General features: G+C 35.3%; 3 protein-coding genes across 3 annotated transcripts in view; 2 read left to right on the forward strand and 1 right to left on the reverse strand.

The window, feature by feature from the left end:
* Window positions 1–19,401, reverse strand: part of LOC137391756 (tyrosine-protein kinase Src42A-like) — a 216,268-nt gene that overhangs the window by 51,867 nt on the left and 145,000 nt on the right. The window lies entirely within an intron of this gene.
* LOC137390646 (uncharacterized) lies at window positions 293–9,811 on the forward strand. Its single transcript, XM_068076973.1, has 5 exons — window positions 293–1,890; window positions 5,525–5,588; window positions 6,008–6,209; window positions 7,536–7,772; window positions 9,582–9,811. Exons 1-5 carry the CDS (start codon window positions 293–295, stop codon window positions 9,809–9,811), a joined length of 2,331 nt encoding a protein of 776 aa, XP_067933074.1.
* The window catches only part of LOC137390647 (uncharacterized), a 33,877-nt gene continuing 25,355 nt past the window's right edge, over window positions 10,880–19,401 (forward strand). The window contains 4 exon segments of the mRNA XM_068076974.1: window positions 10,880–10,906; window positions 16,856–17,037; window positions 18,639–18,847; window positions 19,273–19,399. Coding sequence (XP_067933075.1) covers window positions 10,880–10,906; window positions 16,856–17,037; window positions 18,639–18,847; window positions 19,273–19,399 — 545 coding nt within the window.

The following is a 19,401-nucleotide window of genomic DNA, read 5'->3' on the forward strand; positions in this document are numbered from 1 at the left end:
TAGAAGTTCAGCTTCTTGGGATGATTCCCTGACAGGTGATTTATTGTCACTATGGAAGGAATGGAAAGCTTCTATTCCAGACTTAACAAACATAAGCATCCAAAGATGTCATCAACCGACAGACTTTGGCGACATCTTCAAGGCTGAGCTACATCACTTCTGTGACGCAAGTACTCGTGGTTACGGTGAGGTTAGTTATCTCAGACTAGTAAATACACAAGGACAAATAAATTGTTCACTTGTAATGAGCAAGAGCAGAGTAGCACCAATCAAGCCCATAACCATTCCGCGCATGGAACTGCAAGCAGCGGTTACCGCAGCTAAAGTGTCAAGATTTATTAAATCTGAGCTAGAGATTGATACCACAGAAACCTTTTGGACAGATTCTCAAATTGTTCTTGGGTACATTAAAAACACAACTAAACAGTTTCATCTTTATGTGACTAATAGAGTTCAGCAGGTGAGAGACAATTCAAGTCCTGAAAATTGGCGCTATGTCCCTACAGATCAAAACCCTGCCGATCACACTTCAAGAGGCCTGACTATCACTCAGCTGTTAAAATCTAACTGGCTTACAGGTCCAGATTTTCTCTGGAAGGAACCTATGCAATTTCCTGATCAGTTGACACCCGAAGTAAAACCTGATGACCCTGAAGTCAAATCCCTTTGTGTCCAAATGATTTCTAGTCCCAGTCAAACTCTCTATCAGCGACTACAGCGATTCTCTAGTTGGAATAAAGCTATCAAAGTCACTAAATTCTTTCTCAATAGAGTAGCCAAGTTAAAGGGCACTCAACTGCCAATTAACGCACCACTCCTGTACATAGTTAAATGCATACAAGCTGAGCATTTTCCAGAAGTGCAATCTCTGACAAAAGAGCAGCCACTAAATCCAAAGAGTACAGTTTTCAACCTGAACCCTTTTCTGGATAAAAATGGAGTAATGAGAATAGGAGGCCGCCTCAATCGCAGCACAGCTCTCAGTTTTTCTGAGAAACATCCAATTCTGCTGCCCAAAAGTGGGCATTTTACTCGCCTTCTTCTTCAGCATCTTCATGAGCAAGTGACCCATCAAGGAAGATGCTTCACATTGGCCAAGATGAGATCTTCTGGGTACTGGATAATAGGTGCCAGAAGTATAATAGCCTCTTTGATACACCAGTGTATTACTTGTCGATCCCACCGAGCTAAACCTCCAACACCCCAAATGGCCTCACTTCCTCATGAAAGATCTAGCCAATCGCCTCCCTTCAGCTATTGTGGGATCGATTGTTTTGGACCATTCATGGTCAAAGATAGAAGGACAGAGCTAAAACGATATGGACTCATGGTAACATGCCTCGCAAACAGAGCAGTGCACCTTGAAGTTTTGGACGATATGAGCACAACAGCCTTTGTGAACGGAATTCGAAACGTTATAGCCATTTGCGGGCCTATTAGAAAAATCTGGTGTGACCAGGGCACTAACTTTGTTGGAGCTGTTCAAGATTTAACAGAAAAAGGCATGCTTGAGTTTAAACTCAATCCTCCCAGCGCCAGTCACATGGGTGGCGTTTGGGAACGTATGATCCGAACTACTAGAAATGTCCTTCAGCCTCTTTTGAAGTCTCATAGTGATAGGCTTGACACAAGCCACCTTCGCACCTTGATGTACGAAGTCATGGCCATCATAAACTCCAGACCACTATCTGTGGTTACTGAAGAAGACATGCCTCTAAGTCCTAACATGCTTCTGACTATGAAATCTGATGTTACCCTACCGCCCCCTGGAAGCTTTGATGAGTCCGATATGTACAGTCGCAAGCGCTGGCGTGCGGTTCAACACATTGCTAATGTATTCTGGAAAAGATGGAAGACAAAATACTTATCCCAACTGCATTCTCGTCAAAAGTGGGTTCACAAGACAACAAATAATATAGCAGTAGGTGACATCGTATTAATCAAAGATGACCAAACAACAAGAAATGTCTGGTTAAAAGGCCGAGTTTCTGATTGTTACACATCTCAAGATGGACAAATACGCTCAGCTAAAGTACTGTTAGGCAACCGTGTACAGGCAAAAAACTCTGGGAAATTTCTAATCAGACCAGTTGTGAAATTGATTAAACTTTTATCAGTCAAATCAAATGATATGTGCTAGCACCAATCATGTTGAAAATTATGAAAATTTAAGGTGGGAGTGTAAAGTTCTGCTGTCTGTTAAATTTCCTAATTTGATAGTGCACTGCAATATCTAGTCACCCTGTGTGATTCACTGTTCCTGCCCAGAGCGAATGCCAGTTGATCTTGGGTGGTCTAATGGTCTTGTGTGGTCTGTCTGACTTGCCACAGTGCCATACAGCTTGATTAGGTGTCATTGTTTTGTCAGCCTTTGAGCCAACAACATGTAGTTTTTAAGCCTCATTTTTTGATGCTGATACTTTCTTTTATCTGTATTAAGTTTCATCATTACACCAATATCTATCGCATACACATATAATCAAGAGTTAAACAGAAGGAGAATCACATACTATTTAGCAATCTCCTGGATGTGTTATTAAGGTAAATATTATATTTTTCATTTTATGTGTTTTATTTTATATGTTTCTAAATGGCTTTGCAGATGGCTACCTGTATAATTAGCATACTTTCAATAACCTTTATCGACAATCGAGTTATTGTTTTATTGTAGTTTCACGGTGTTGACAAGCATATATAATAAACTTTTAATAGAATATACACTATGCCTCATCACCTGTATGTGACAATATAACTACGAACCAGGGGATTCGCTACACATGAAGTATTGTAAAACCCCTCTTTGCATGCCTTGGGGATTCCCTTTCTTAGAGCATAGTCTTAGATTCTCACATCTAGGAAGGTCAATTAAAAAAATCTTGATCAACAAGACAGATTGATTAAACAGTCATTATTCAGGATTAGACCTATCTGAGCGTTAGTACTAACAACTTAGCAGTGCATCAATAGTTCGATAATAAACTCGAACTATTCTCTAATAAAATTCTTCTTCTGTAAAATTGATTGGTAGGATAATGCAATACTATCAATAATCAACCCAACAGTATTATGTAGGTCTTTGTGGTTTCAGTGCATTGTAATTGCTTTTTAGTTTAGTTCGATACTTTGAGTAACTGTGATGTAATAACTTCTCTCTGACGTTTCTAATATATCATTTGTACTGAATGAGTTCATTCGGTGATTCTAATACAAGAGCACGGTCATGCAAGTCGTGTTGCTCATTTACTGGAAATCGTGACCACTCAGTTTGCAGTCAATAGCATTTGCCTGTTATATATGAGCAATCTTTATTGTGGTAATCAATACTACCAATACCTGTTGCATTAATCAATTGAAGATTTCAAATTAGAAAAGATTTCAGATAAGTCTTACAACACTTGAAGTAATTCTTTACTCAAATCTGAATAGCTGAAATTTGATAAGTTGCAATAGATATGCCAAGCCATAGGATTGAGCATAAGTGTTCATTAATGGCAAGCTGAGTATTATACCAATAGATGCACGTACACTTACATATAAAGAATACATACATGCCAGGCAAAAAGCCAACATCAGCAAATGTTACGCTTTTTTATATTTAGCTGGTTCCTTTGTAAATGTAAGCAAATAAAATGTCAATAGACCGTACACGTTTAAATAATGCACTGAATAAAGATCATTACACAGATTGAGGTATACCAGCAAAGAGTATGATATACACTAAGTGGTATAAACTCCTACTTAATTATAAAATTATAATATTAATTATAATAATTAATATGATAATTATAAAATAATTATGTGGTAATTGTCTGCCTTTAATAGTTTTGTGTAACTTGTGCTATCTTATATTTAAAAAAAGAGTTGGTAAATACTTGGATGCTTTCACTCTTGTTTTTGTCATATAAAAAGATCACATAGATTAGTAAAGATTTTTTTCAGATTGTAAGACAGTAATGATGGTATTTCGTAGCAGAATGGCTTCAACTTCATCTCTTTCAATAACTATTTGAAAGTCTGCTATTTAGAAGTCAATTGATGTGTAAATTGACATTCATGTCAGTTTACACAACAAACTATTTAGTTATTCGTTAGTTGTTTAAAACCAAGATAGTCTTTATCCCAGTCAATTGATTTACTTTGACAAGTAATGAATTGGATCTGATTTGGTATTCACAAACTTGTAAAACTGCTTGTGCTATGTTAAAGGCTGAGAGATCTTTTAGTTTCCAAAAGTTGCTGTAACAGTAAAGAAATTGTCCTCTCAATACGCAGACAACTCTGACAAAACTCTTTCAATATTCTGGTACAACTCAAAATTATGTGTGCATTGGAATTGATGAAAAAAAAATCTGTAACCTAACAAATTTTTCTAAAAATATATTGGTAGTAGCATGTTGTATCTAGTCAGGAGATCTGGTAGTTTTTCCTGTTTTATCAGATAGGCCTACCGTTTATTCAAAACAGTTTTCTATCAAGACACAGCCTCCTATGAATAAACATAAACTCTATATTTGAATTAAATAACAAAACCTCAACACAATTTGCTGTATGACTTGCATTAAAAATACTTTAAAAACTAAATTTTTGTGCTTTCAATATTTCTGCTATACCAAATTAAGTGAGCAAAAGCATTAGTCGAAGGTATGATTATAAAAATTTAATTGGTAAAAAACAAAAATTGTATAGTAAAATTTGGCCTTATTGAATTTCTATCTCAATAATATAAAGACTTGCTGATGTCAAGACTCTTTTTCACACATTTCTTTTATCTTCACTCTAGAAGGCCTCGGCATGAGGCTGTCAGCCCATTGACAACTATGAAAAAGATAAAAAAAGCCAAGACACTAACCGCAACAACAACTGGCATAGAGCCTGTGCTTTTTTTACGACTAGTTTCAGTAAGAGTAGACAACTCTGATGATTGCTCACATTAAAAACTAGACAGCACGAGTGGCTTGTACTAGTGGTTTTTAGGTGACTCTGACAATGAACCAGATGTATAGCTTCCCTGTCTCTGTCTATCAAGGCAAGCCGTGACAGATAGGCAAAAATTCAAAAAGCTCAAACCCTCTTTTAGCGAACAAGCAAATTGTTTAGATTGGAGTAGCATGAGTCATATCCGCATTTTTCACACGCAGTTTTATTATATCAAAGGATACCATTGTCAAATATCGATGCAAAGGCTGGTGTAGCAAGGCGCTCCATGATGAACAAAGAAGGTGTGTGTTGTTAAGTTTATTAAAGATAACGTAAAGCAAAGCCTGAAAGGTTATCAAAGTGAATATGAATCAAACACGGTATACAGAATATTTATACTGTATGTTGAATTTGGATGCGTTTATGTAGCACTACAACTGTGGTAAAACAATAGTGTGGCTATAAAGAAAGAGTAAGCTCAGTTTTCAGCATGTGGCAGTAGCGGTATGTCATAACACAATGTCAAGCAAAACGCATTTATAATACAAATAGAAATGTTCTCTGTTTTCTATCCCATTTGTGTATTTCTCATAGTAATTTTCTGTAGATTCACGCAACAAACCGAATATGAAGATCTGCCAGTGTCTCGATTTGGAAGCCGCTATTGGAAGGTTTGTTAATATGTTAATGCCAGTAGATGTAAATTCTCAGATGATAATCATTCAGTAAGCATCTGTTAGTATGTTTATTTTAAAAGCGAGCTATATCCAAACAATAAAAAAACATAACAGCAAATGCAATACTACAAGCATTGTTCCTTTTCTGAAAATAAACTATATGAATATGCATTCTCCTCTTCAATACACCTTTGTTTGCTTGTTTCGTATTAAGAATTCGTTTTTTGCCTGTTTGTAGAGATTTAGAGCTTTATGAAATTAAAACTGCTTCCAGCACACCAAATAAAGCCTGTATTGAAACACATGATAAACATAAGCTGATGTGTTTGACTGTAGCTCCACGTTGACATATTGTTGCATTTCTTATCTATTATATTATTGTATTAATATTTATTCTCAATTCTGTTTGTTAGCAATGGAGCCAGCAGACGGTGTCCTTTGACGATGCACAGCAGTCATGTAGGGGGTACGGTGGGTCCCTCTCTATGTTTCCCACAAAGGAAGAGGCTAATCTCATCCTTGATATTATGAATATTGATTTGAAATTGAACTTACATGGAGAAAAAGCTAGCTCACACTTCTTTTGGATTGGCCTGAAGTACAGTGAAACTGACCGTAAGACTTAAATATAACACTTCAAATCTTAGCCTACATTAAGTGTCATACTTTTGTTAGTAATTTATATACATTTTTTAAAACTTGGCTTGTTTAGCTCTAGAGAGTTTTAGTTTATGACAAAAAAACATATATTTTATGTGAGCAACTGCTTTCTATCTACGTATTACATTGTTGTTACCTACTGTGTTGTGTATGATTAACTTCTTTGGTCATATCTGTCAAATACTTTTTTACTGTTATAGTCTTTCACTAAATTCTTCTGTTCATAACATTGTACTTTTCCTGTTTCCATCATTTAACATTGTGGGCCTAACCTTGTACATACAAGCAGACCCCCTGATCCTAGACAATATTAACAACTTTACATCTACCGTGGAAGCACATAGGATAGCACAATTCATTTTCAACTAAACATAATTTTAACCAAACCTGTGGAACAGTCAAATACAATAAAACTTTTGAGTAGAAGTCTGTTGATGGTATGTATTGACAGGCCTTCAAATTTATGTGCATGTAGCAAACCATTTTCGCTTCGGCTATAGTGACCCACACTTGCTAGTTACTAACACTCGCTAGTGACTCACACTTGTTAGTGACTAACACTAGCTAGTGACTAACACTTGCTAGTGACTAACACTCGCTAGTGACTCACACTCGTTAGTGACTCACATTATTAGCAACTTACACTTGCTCTGCCTAATCACAAATACATCATGATTGTTGATCTAGTTATCAAATTTTGTAACAGAGATCTTATGCAGAAAACATAACCCACATGAAAATGATATTTCATGCATATCTGAACCTCTGTGATAATTCTATTGAGTACTTACCAAAACATGAAATCAACAGTTGTATTGCTCATTCTTTTTATTGTCAAAAGAGATAAGATGTACACCGAGTAGTCTCAAATCTTCTTTGTATATACTTTGGTTGTTCTATGCATGACACCAAGTGGCAATAACCTTCATTGTTTTTTTGCAACATATGTAAAACATTTTTTCTATAAAAATTTCCATAAGATTGTGGATTGCTCAATAAAATTATATATATATATATATTATAAACTTGAAAGTGTTTTAGAAATTTTAATTGATTTGAGACAATTATGAATTGAACTGTGAAAAAATTAGCTATTATTTTTAAACATCTCTAATAGGCCTTATTCCATTACCTGAAGTACGAGGCATAATTTTTATTATAATGGAACATTGTTGAAGAATGTTTTGGTTATTTGAAAACTAAAGTTCTGTTTTGATGATCTAAGTATTCCTTGATGTACACTCTCACTCTTGAATATTTAACATAATGTCTGCAATACAGGTTTCTGGGTTAACTCTGAGAATGATATAATCATTCCTGGCAGCAAATGGTCTTGGCCGGAAGATCTGCTGCAATTTGATGACGCGGTCGCCGCCGACCTAAATGGTTGTCACGCAATAAAAATGTCTTGGAACAGCATCGGGAATTATGTTGAGAACTCTCTTGTTAAAGTCACCTGTGATACTTGGGCTTCTGTTGAGAACTATCTTTGTGAGAAAACAGACTCCAGTTATCCGGGTAAATCTTATTATTATTATTGTCACTTAACTTCATACTAATATGTTTAATCTGTATCATTTTTATTTGATCAGTGGTTTCTGCTTTTTTTAGATTTTTCCTCATGTTTTTGTTAACTTCTATTTAGTTGTTTATTTAATTATTTACTTTTAATAGCTTTAACACATAGTTTTTATTTTTAACACATCTCATTTTATTTGATTTCCGTGTAGTTTATCTATTGTTATTATTTTTAGCTTTTAAAATTCTTTAATACTGGCCAAAACTTGTACAAGCTGCATACAAAACAGCACATGTCAAACTCATGTATTTTTATGTGTATAAAGTGAAAAGCAAAGAAGGAAAAAACGTAATGCATACTGCTATGCATTTTCTTTGCCTCCCATCTCCTCACTTGTTGACTTTATTTCAATATCATAAAAAATTGCAGCCAGAGCAGTGTAGTTAGTGCAAAAAACATCATACCAATAAAAAAATTTCAACTTTTGGCCAGACTTTTTATGAGCTTTTTGGGTTTGCGAACTTTTTTTACGCACAAACACAGTGTTTACCAGTCAACAAAAAGTCCAGTGATTACCGGTGCTCTACATTGTTGAATGCTAAAATAGGTAAACACAAGAAAGGTATATGAAAGGTTAGCAATAGGAAAAATATTCACTGTTTTAATTAAACATTTGTTAATTCTCATCAGTTATCTATTTGTCAAAAGGATACAAGTTCTGGTCTCAATGGGCACGCTGGTCAGCTGATAACTGTGAAGAACAGCAAGCTGCGGAGTCTTTCAGAAATAGAGTTTGTAATGGATGTGAGTTCGACATGATAATATAATGGATGTGAGTCAGACATGTTAATATAATGGATGTGAGTCAGACATGTTAATATAATGGATGTGAGTCAGACATGTTAATATAATGGATATGAGCAAGACATGTTAATATAATGGATGTGAGTCAGACATGTTAATATAATGGATGTGAGTTTGACATGTTAATATAATGGATGTGAGCAAAACAGGTTAATATAATGGATATGAGCTAAACATGTTAATATAATGAATGTGAGTCAGACATGTTAATATAAGGGATGTGAGTCAGACATGTTAATATAGTGGTTCTGAGTCAGACATGGTAATATAAGGGATGTGAGTAATTCATGTTAATATAATGGATATGAGTCGGACATATTAATATAATGGATATGAGTCAAACACGTTAACATAATTATAGCGAGTCACCTATGTTAATATAGTAAGTCCGGTGTGTTAATATAATAAATACTAGTCATATCTTTTCATATATTTAAGTATTAGCCTGAAAACTTGTATGCTGTTTGCCGCCTAAGTGTAACTCTTGATTTGGGCCAGCTTCCTGCAGTATCTTTAACAAGGGTTTTCATGTCAGCAATATTTTTTAACTTTATAAATAGCACAAGTTACCTATGTGTATACAATGTAACACAAAATCTGTAAACACAAAAAATATATTTGCTGCTAGCAGTTAGTAGTAGCAAAAAAGGATAAAATGATCATTGTGTTTCTCTGTATGAAAAATAATAATAACAATAATTATAATAGTAATAATAATGATAACAGTATAAAATGCAAAGAATTCCAACTCATGTTGGAAGAACTGAAACGAAGACTGATAGCGACAGCAGCAAAGATCAAGAGATATGATGATAAAGTGAAACAATATTAGCAGAACAGAGTGTTTAAAAACAACGAGAATAGATTCTACGATGGTATACAGAAAAAAGAGGATCGAGAGGACGAAATACCAAGCGAGGAGGAATCTAAGGAATTCTGAACAGGGATTTGGGGACACGTGCATGAACATGACAGAACAGCACCATGGATTGAGAGAGTAAGGAACAAGCTAGGAGGAAAACATCAGGATGAGATAGTAATCACAGAGAACATGCTGAAAAGTACATTAGTGAAACTACCAAACTTGAAAGCTCCAGACGCAGATTCTGTACAGGGTTTCTGGGATCAAAAACCTGACCAACCTGCACAGGAAGCTTGTATTTTACCTGAATGACTGCCTAGAGACTGCACAGACACCCATCTGGATGACAACTGGAAGAACTAATCTTATTCAGAAGGGCACCAAGTAACTATAGACCTATTACCTGCTCACCGATTGTTTGGAAACTGTTGACCACCATGGTGACTAGAGAAATCTACAAGCACTTGGAGGAAAATGATCTCATAGAAGAAAAGCCGAAGGGATGCAGATCAGGATACAAAGGAAACCAAGACCATTTGATGCTGGATAAGGTGATACTGAAGGACTATAAGAATCGAAAAACTGGATTAGTCATGGGCTGAATTGACTACCAGAAAGCGTATGAGCTAGTGCCACACTCGCGGATTATTGATGTACTTGGAATGGTGGGGGTACAGGAGGGAACTTGGAAAATTCTCTAGGAGACTGAGCAAGTGGAATACCAACTTGGAGTGCGGAGGACGCATACTCGCAAATGTAGACATCAAGAGAGGGATATTCCAAGGAGGTTCTTGGTCATCACTGCTGTTCATGGTGTGCCTGATTCCTCTGAGGGTGATGCTACGGGAGACAAGGCAAGGGTATTTTTTGCTAGACCACAGTCAGGTAAAATAAACCATTTGCTCTATATGGATGACCTGAAACTATACGGGAAAAACAAAAATGAGCTGGAGTCACTCGTACAGACAGTGAAGATTTTCTCCCAAGACATACAGATGAAGTTCGGAATACAGAAGTGTGCGACAGTGATTATGAAGAGCGGTAAGTGTGAGCAGGATGAGGGCATATGGCTACCTGATGGAGGGATTAAGAAAGATCTCGGGGAACAGGACTATAAGTACCTAGGGGTGCTGGTAGCAGACGACATAAAAATGAAAGAAACAAAGGACAAAGCGAGAAAGAAATTCTACAGGAGAACTAGACTATTACCGGAATCAACGCTGAATGAAGGAAATGAAATTAAAGCGATAAACAGATGGGCGGTTAGTTTCGTCAGGTAACCTAGAGGAATACCTGACTGGGCAAAGGAAGAATTACAGATGATGAATAGGAAAACAAGAAAATTGATGACTATGAACAGAGCACTACACTTTGTGGCTAATGTGGCAAAACTGTATCTGACAAGGAGTGAATGAGGAAGAGGACTCAAAAATGTGGAGGATACCATCTGAACAGAAGAATAGGATTATCTGACTACGTGAAATGTGAAGACAAAGGACTCAACAAACATCTGAAGAGTTTTGAGAAGGAAGAGACCAAGCAAGGGTATAAAGACACTAAGGCAGAAGAGAAACAACATAAATGGAAGAACAAAGCACTACAAGGACAATACACCAAAATCACAGACAAAATAGACCCAAAGAAAATCTACAAATGGCTAAAGAATAGATTTATGAAGAAGGAGACAGAAGGCCTACTCACTGTGGCACCGGATCAGGCACTACCAACACGATGGAAGAAAGTTCATATAGAGAAACAATGAGGAACATCATTATGCAGAATGTGTGGCGAAAGGGAAGAGACAGCCTTTCATATACTCAGCGAGTGTTCGAAAATGACACAGACCGAGTATAAGAAACGACACAACACGGTTGCACAACTGACTCATTGGAATTTGTGCAAGCAGTATGGGTTAGAATAAAAGAAGAATTGGTACGAGCATAAGGCAGAAAGTGTGGCAGAAAATGACAAACAAAAATACTGTGGGACTTTTCTGTACGAACAGACTAAATCATACCAGCCCATCATCGTCATCATCATCACACCAGACACTATTGTGTAAGACAAAGAGATCGACCACACATGTAGTATTTACATGGCCGTGCCAGGAAACGCAAGGATAACAGAAGAAGAGAAAGTGGAGAGATATCATGACCTGACAAGAGAGATGAGATGAATATGAAAATATCAGTGACGGTAGTACCAATCGTCGTGGAAGCACTGGGAGCAGTGGTAAACATAAATGAGCAAATTCAGCTGCTGAACATAAAGACAAAATATAACAATAATAGTAATAATAATAACAATAGTAATCATAGTAATGATAATAGTTAGTATTAATAATAATAGAAGTATAATGAATGCAGTTTATTCACTCTCATAACCTGCTGATCTAAAAACCTAGTTTATATACCCAATAGCAATGGCTAGATTTTACGTAGCTATTTTAACTAGCTTAAAAATGTTTAGCAAATCAATGCATTTAATGTAATGTTAGCTTTCTCTTTTAGCAATACATCAAGATAGGACGACTCCAATTACTTTATTTCATATAAAAATAGGTAGTTGTTTTGCTCCATCTATAGTCAAAGTACTGCATTGTGAATGATCCTATTTTTAACTTAAGATGCTTGTGAAATTCTGGGACTGCCAGAGGAGGAGGAGAGAAGAGTCTGTTGTGATCTACCTTTTAACACCGTAACAAATGGCACTCTAATTAACCGGGTTTGTTTATCGCTGCTCCAAGTTTGACTCATTTCCATTGTTCTGTTCAGATATAAGCAATATATTTTACAGAATGGAGGTCACACTGTCATCCTGTTTGTCTCATTTTTTTCTGTTTGTTAACAAATGATAGATGAAGAACTACGCAGAACTACTGCATTTCTGTATACTATATAGCTACTTTATTGTAACTTTTGCATTGTAAAGGCACAATTGTTCATCATAGCGATTGTTACGCTGGTTGACAGTTAAAAAAACTTATATTTACAATTAGAATTATTAAATCTTTACAGTTCAATGATACGCTATTTCTGTTTTATATAACATTAACTCATCACAAAGGAAAGTAAACATAATACATATTAACTCTTAGGTTTGTAAAAGAGCTTAAATTAAATTTAAATATAGTATATAGTTTCCTACTTTTTTTAGGAAAATTTTTCTTTCTCTATTTTCTGAATTGACAGCATCAAAATATTTTTACATACAGAAAAAAACAGTGTACATATATACACTGTATATGTGTATTCTGTTTATATATATACACTGTATAGATGTACATATGTACATATGTACACTGTATATATGTATGCATATATATTTATATATATAATTGTTAATTGATAAAATTTCAGTATGTACTTTTCTGCGTGTGTCTTCACAGAACAATACTTATTAACATTTTATCAATTACCTTAAAACCTCTAATAGAACGCCATGGTGCTCTATTTTTCAACCCGTCGTTTATAGTGGCTGTCAAACAGTATTGGAGTCTAATTAGAGGTTTCATGGCAATTTCCTCTATTAATACATTACATTGACACAAATGTGAATTAACTTTCAAACAAATTCAAATGATTCCATCAATCATTGAATGCAGTTTGAAAACATGACAGCTAAAATTTGATTATGAAAAGTTGTCTTGGTCAGTGCACCCACATTTAATACCTCATCAAAGTGCAATGCCTCATCAACATGCAATACTTCATCAACCTGCAATGCCTCATCAACATGCAATACCTCATCAACACACAATACCTCATCAAAGTGCAATGCCTCATCAACATGCAATACCTCATCAACCTGCAATGCCTCATCAACGTGCAATACCTCATCAAAGTGCAATGCCTCATCAACATGCAATACTTCATCAACCTGCAATGCCTCATCAACATGCAATACCTCATCAACACACAATACCTCATCAAAGTGCAATGCCTCATCAACATGCAATACCTCATCAACCTGCAATGCCTCATCAACGTGCAATACCTCATCAAAGTGCAATGCCTCATCAACATGCAATACCTCATCAACATGCAATACCTCATCAACGTACAATGCCTCATCAACATACAATACCTCATCAACATGCAATACCTCATCAACATGCAATACCTTATCAATGTGCAATACCTCATCAACATACAACACCTCATCAACATGCAATACCTCATCAACCTGCAATGCCTCATCAACATGCAACACCTCATCAACATACAATACCTAATCAACATACAATACCTCATCAACGTACAATGCCTCATCAACATACAATACCTCATCAACATACAATGCCTCATCAACATACAATACCTAATCAACATGCAATACCTCATCAACCTGCAATACCTCATCAACATGCAATACCTCATCAACGTGCAATACCTTATCAACGTGCAATACCTCATCAACATACAATGCTTCATCAACATGCAATACCTCATCAATGTGCAATACCTCATCAAAGTGCAATGCCTCATCAACATGCAATACCTCATCAACATGCAATACCTCATCAACATACAATACCTCATCAACATGCAATACCTCATCAACATACAATACCTCATCAACATGCAATACCTCATCAACATCCAATACCTCATCAACGTACAAAACCTCATCAACGTGCAATACCTCATCAACATACAATACCTCATCAACATGCAATACCTCATCAACATGCAATACCTCATCAACGTACAAAACCTCATCAACGTGCAATACCTCATCAACCTGCAATGCCTCATCAACATGCAACACCTCATCAACGTGCAATACCTCATCAACATGCAATACCTTATCAACATGCAATACCTCATCAAAGTGCAATACCTCATCAACCTGCAATGCCTCATCAACATGCAAAACCTCATCAACATGTAATGCCTCATCAATGTGCAGCACCTCATATATATATATATTATATATATATATATATATATATATATATAACATACAATGTATGTTATATATATATAATATATATGTTATGTTATATATACATATATATATGTTATATATGTATATATAACATATATGTATGTTATATATACATATAACATACATATATATATATATATATATATATATATATATATATATATATATATATATATATATATATATATATATATATATATATATATATATGAACAGTCTTTACTGATGTAAGCATTAGTCATGTTTGACAATATGTTTTACGCAAAGTACCACATCAAGTAAACTACATAGCACTATACAAAATTTAAAAAATTTATGATTGGTTTAACTTAATTAATAATGTTGGAATTAAAAGCATAAAATATGCAAAAAACCTGCTTTACGTACTGATATGAGTCTTGTATAAAAAAGTGCTCAAGGATAAACCCTATGAAAATACTTATGCATATCTATTACAACAGATTTCTAGTTATGGAAAAGTATAATGTAGACATATTATAATGGATGAGGCTATATGGTAAATGATATTATTAGCTCAAGATAGTAGGTTTATTTTGAGTTTTGTTTAAAAAGATTGCAGAGAAAGAGTTCTCAAATGAGTATCGAGACTATTAAAAGAATTTAGTCGGTTACTGTTAAGTTTGTTGCGGTGTATGTTTGCATAAACAGTTTGCAAGATATTGCTGAGATATTTAAGACAGTTATTGTTGAGTATTGAATGGCCAGTGAGACAAGTAAAGTATGGTGTGCAAGTAATAACAAAATAAATAAGGAACTATGAATAAGCTATGAATGATTTTTTTAAGGCACCAGCTGGGTATGCTATAACATTATTTGGTATGTTATAACAACCTTTGGTGTGTTATAACAACCTTTGGTATGCTATAACAACCGTTGGTATGCTATAACAACCTTAGGTATATTATAACAACTTTTGGTATGCTATAACAACCTTTGGTTTGCTATAACAGCATTTTGTATACTATAACAACATTTGGTATGCTATAACAACATTTGATATGCTATAACAACATTTAGAATTTAAAAAAATCATCCCTTTTGATGGCTAATAAGTTTGATCATAATCAGTAATGTTCGAGCTGCTGAATTGAACCAACCTGCCTATTATGCTGCCCAAAATGACATAATTTTTCAAACGTTCAAATAAAACTTGCAGCGCCAGCTTAAATAGCTCACTAAAGGTTTAATCAACTTTTTTCTAGAGTTTTCTCACCATTGGTATAGACTTGACATTCATCACTTTGTGACTTATATAACCTCTAGCGATTATCATTGACTTTTGTTTACAGGTATTACTGTGATGATATTGCGGTACTGCATGAGTCTCACTTTAGGTTTAGATATATCACAATTTTTCAAAGTTTGTATTTTCGTGTTTTCAGACGTGGAACTATCAGACAAGAGCATATGAAGGGCAACGTGTAGAGCTAAAATGCAACTCAGGTTATACTCACCCCACAACAAGATACCTTATTACAAACCTCACCTGTACCAATGGAACAGGAGGCCAGCCTGAGTGGTCACCTGCCGTACCAGCAAGCTGCTCGCCGGTAGACTGCGGTACGCCGCCTCTCGGAGTGCATGCTAAACCGCCTGAAGTGCGTAGTCTTAATCATTCGTGTACTTTTGACGTTTTTTCTGCAAGCCTTAAAACTATGATTAACTGAGTGAATATGCGGATTATAAAATTAATTTTACTATCTCAAGTTTCATTGTGCATTTTTTTTCAAGAACATGAACGATCTCTGATTGTAGAGATACTTGCGTGACTAAATCATATAACAGAAACGTTTGAAATAGCAACTTTAAGCTTGGTATTCGAAAACTTTTGATGAAAAAAAAATTTCAAAATTTTTTTGTAAAACATTTGACTTTTTTAATTTCATTCAGAGTTAACAAAGTATTTATGCAAGTATCTACCATCTTACAATTTAACCTATAGCAGTAAATTTCATCAAAACTATAATTTAAAACTCTGTTTTACCAATTTATCGGAATTTTAGATAGGAGAGGGTGTCATAACTTTTCAGCTTAAAATATTATAATAAAGATTATAATAAATTACACATTTGCTGCAAAATAAAACAAAGTAAATATTTAACTGAAAAAATTTTTAGTCATGATCTCAAGAATGTGGAATTTGTTAAAAACTTGTGGATAGCAGCTTGTCCAGCTGCTGTATGTTTATAAATTGTTAAAAGTTTTGAGCTGAAGGATTGATGACAAAAGTGACAGTGAATTATACAAAAGCAATATAACAATTGATTCGCGAACCAAAATCTAGATTCGTACGTCAGAAAGCTCTCTAACACAATAGAGACAGTAGTTGGCTTATTCTGTAGACATAGTGTAACCTTGCAGCTCCTTCATCTTTTCTAACTGTAGTATGAAGGCAGCAGGTTTATGGATGTGGCTACCTATCGCTGCCAGCCTGGTTTCAGAGAGCCAAGAGGCAACGACACCATCATCACTCTCAGATGTGATGAAAATGATGCGTGGGTCGGCCTCGACTATGATAAAAACACTAAAGGAGTCTGTCAACCGATCAACAATATTTTTATGGACTGGTACGTTTCCTCAGTTTATATAGTGTGTCTCACAGATTGGCAGCAGGGGTACTGTGTCATCCGTTCATAAGATGCCAAAAGAATCTAATGTGTAATCTGGGCAACATTTGGCAGCAAAAATTGTGGAATTTGACAATCACTTTTCATTTGATTGCTTGATACACCTTTTTGCTATTCTTAGACAATTTGAAACAGGTGCTAGTTGTTAGATAGACAGTTGGGAACAGGTGATAGTTGTTAAATAAACAATTAGAAACATGTAATAATTGTTAGATTTTGACAGGCCTAACAGTTTTCTACAAGTGGTTAAATACTAATTAAAGGTTTACACGTGAACAATACATTGATGAGGGTGGTTACGTAATAAATGAATGAAACCAGAAATGTAAAAGAGATGAAAGGTAAAGCCAGATATTTCTTTCGAGGCCCAAATATTAGTTGGTGAAATAGATGGTAAAGATGTGTTAGAGGTATAAACTGACAGCGAGGAAGACGAGGGGTATAAAGTGTCGTAGAGCTTGGAGTTTGGAGGGGTTTGCAGTATTTGGTCTGAGTTAGGATACAGCTTTTAAAATCATGGTCTAAATGACTATGAGTGATGGTATTGATGGGATTAGAATGAAATTTTTGATACAAAAATTCATAACATAACATAGTCCCTAAAACAAAACTTTAATAATGATAATAAAGAGCTCTTGTAGCTAGAAGCTCTTTATGCGAGATATTGAGATTTCAAAAGGTAATAGCAAATAACTTGATAAGTTAGTAAAAAGAGAAGAACACTTATGTTCATGTTGCAGCATTTTTATATGTTATACTAGAATCATAAAATGCTGTAAATTATCTGTGTAGATGTGCTCATTGTAACACTTCATCAAATAATTTCTTAAAGTCGACTACACCAAGGAACCGACCCCCAGAATATCAAAGACATCTGCTGAAGCGAAATGATTGAAAGAGGTTTTAGTCTTAGCTTGTTCATTACTCAACTTTGGGTACTATTGTAAAGTCTAGCCAGCTGTGAAGTGCATGTGCAATAGCAAACTATGGAGTCGTTTACTCCTAACTACTATTGTCTAGTTTATGCGACAGTCTTTCAACCAGAGAGCTACAAAGCTTTGTAGCACTAACAACAGAGTTTGTTAGTACTAGTATCCAAGCAATCCAGTGCGTCGTGAGAGACCATCATGTTTAATAATTATCTGTACAAATTATTATTCTTACATGTGGAAAGATGATCGATTGGCCAAGATAGGCCAAGGTGCCTAGATAGGCCTAGTGCTTGGTGAGAAAGTGACAGATGTGAGTTCAATTCTGGAGGGGTGCAATCTTTTTTCCTATTGCTCTTAGCATAGCTTCAGATGAACAGATGGACAAATATGGCTCTTATCATAGTTAAGATTGCTCTCTTGAACACATTTCAATTTTTTTGTACATTTCAGCAGTTTTCATATCTTTTATGCTGACTTTATATATTGAAAAACTACCAAAGACAAATTGGCCATTATTGACATAAAAACATCTGATTTACCGCCCTATTTATTATATATGTAATATGCAGATATGGAAAGTTAGTTAAAGTTATATCCTGTGTTTTTCAGGCTACACTACCCTTTGCGAGATGGAGGCACTAACCACTGCTATCAGCTTTATCACCGAGGCCAGACATGGGATGAGGCTATGCAAACGTGTAATGGTTCATTGCTCTATATAGAGAATGAGGAGGAGTTCAACTTTCTTACGAGTAGTATTCTAGAACCACAGGCTGAGAGGAGTGTCCTCTGGTTGGCTGGCAGAAAGGGCATGCAAGGTAGTAAAGTTTGTTCCTACCTTCATTGCGCCTTCTCTTTCCATCCAACCTTCTCAAGTGCTCATTAATTCCATTTATGTCATGGCTACCTTGTATGTAACTTGTGCTGCCTTGATCTTTTTCAGTTTGTACAACCCATTTAATTGGTATAATTTGTCCTTGACCCATAGCATGCTAAACTTTAACTGATCCAATCCTCTTCCTTATTGGTGTTTTCACCTTTTGTAACTTGCTAGCTTGTTATAATAGTTGCTGTGCATTATACAGCAGTTATTGAACCAACAAACACAATTGTAGCATTTGAGGAATCTTTGCAAGGCAGGAGGGCTTTGTTTGACCTTTTCTGTTTTCGAGCTCAATTATTTGTTTATCACAACTTCCTATCTCCTTTTATAAGCAATAATTCAAGACACGTGTATTTTAAGAAACATCCTTCAGTTGGTACCTTGGATGGAACCAAACTACAGATATAATTGGCTATAGTAATTGGGACGTGACAGGAAACCATGCATTGCCACATCACCGAGACCTCTGCATAGCAGCTAACTACAGGT

Source organism: Watersipora subatra, chromosome 3, assembly GCF_963576615.1.
Source record: "Watersipora subatra chromosome 3, tzWatSuba1.1, whole genome shotgun sequence".
Classification (NCBI taxonomy): Eukaryota; Metazoa; Bryozoa; class Gymnolaemata; order Cheilostomatida; family Watersiporidae; genus Watersipora; species Watersipora subatra.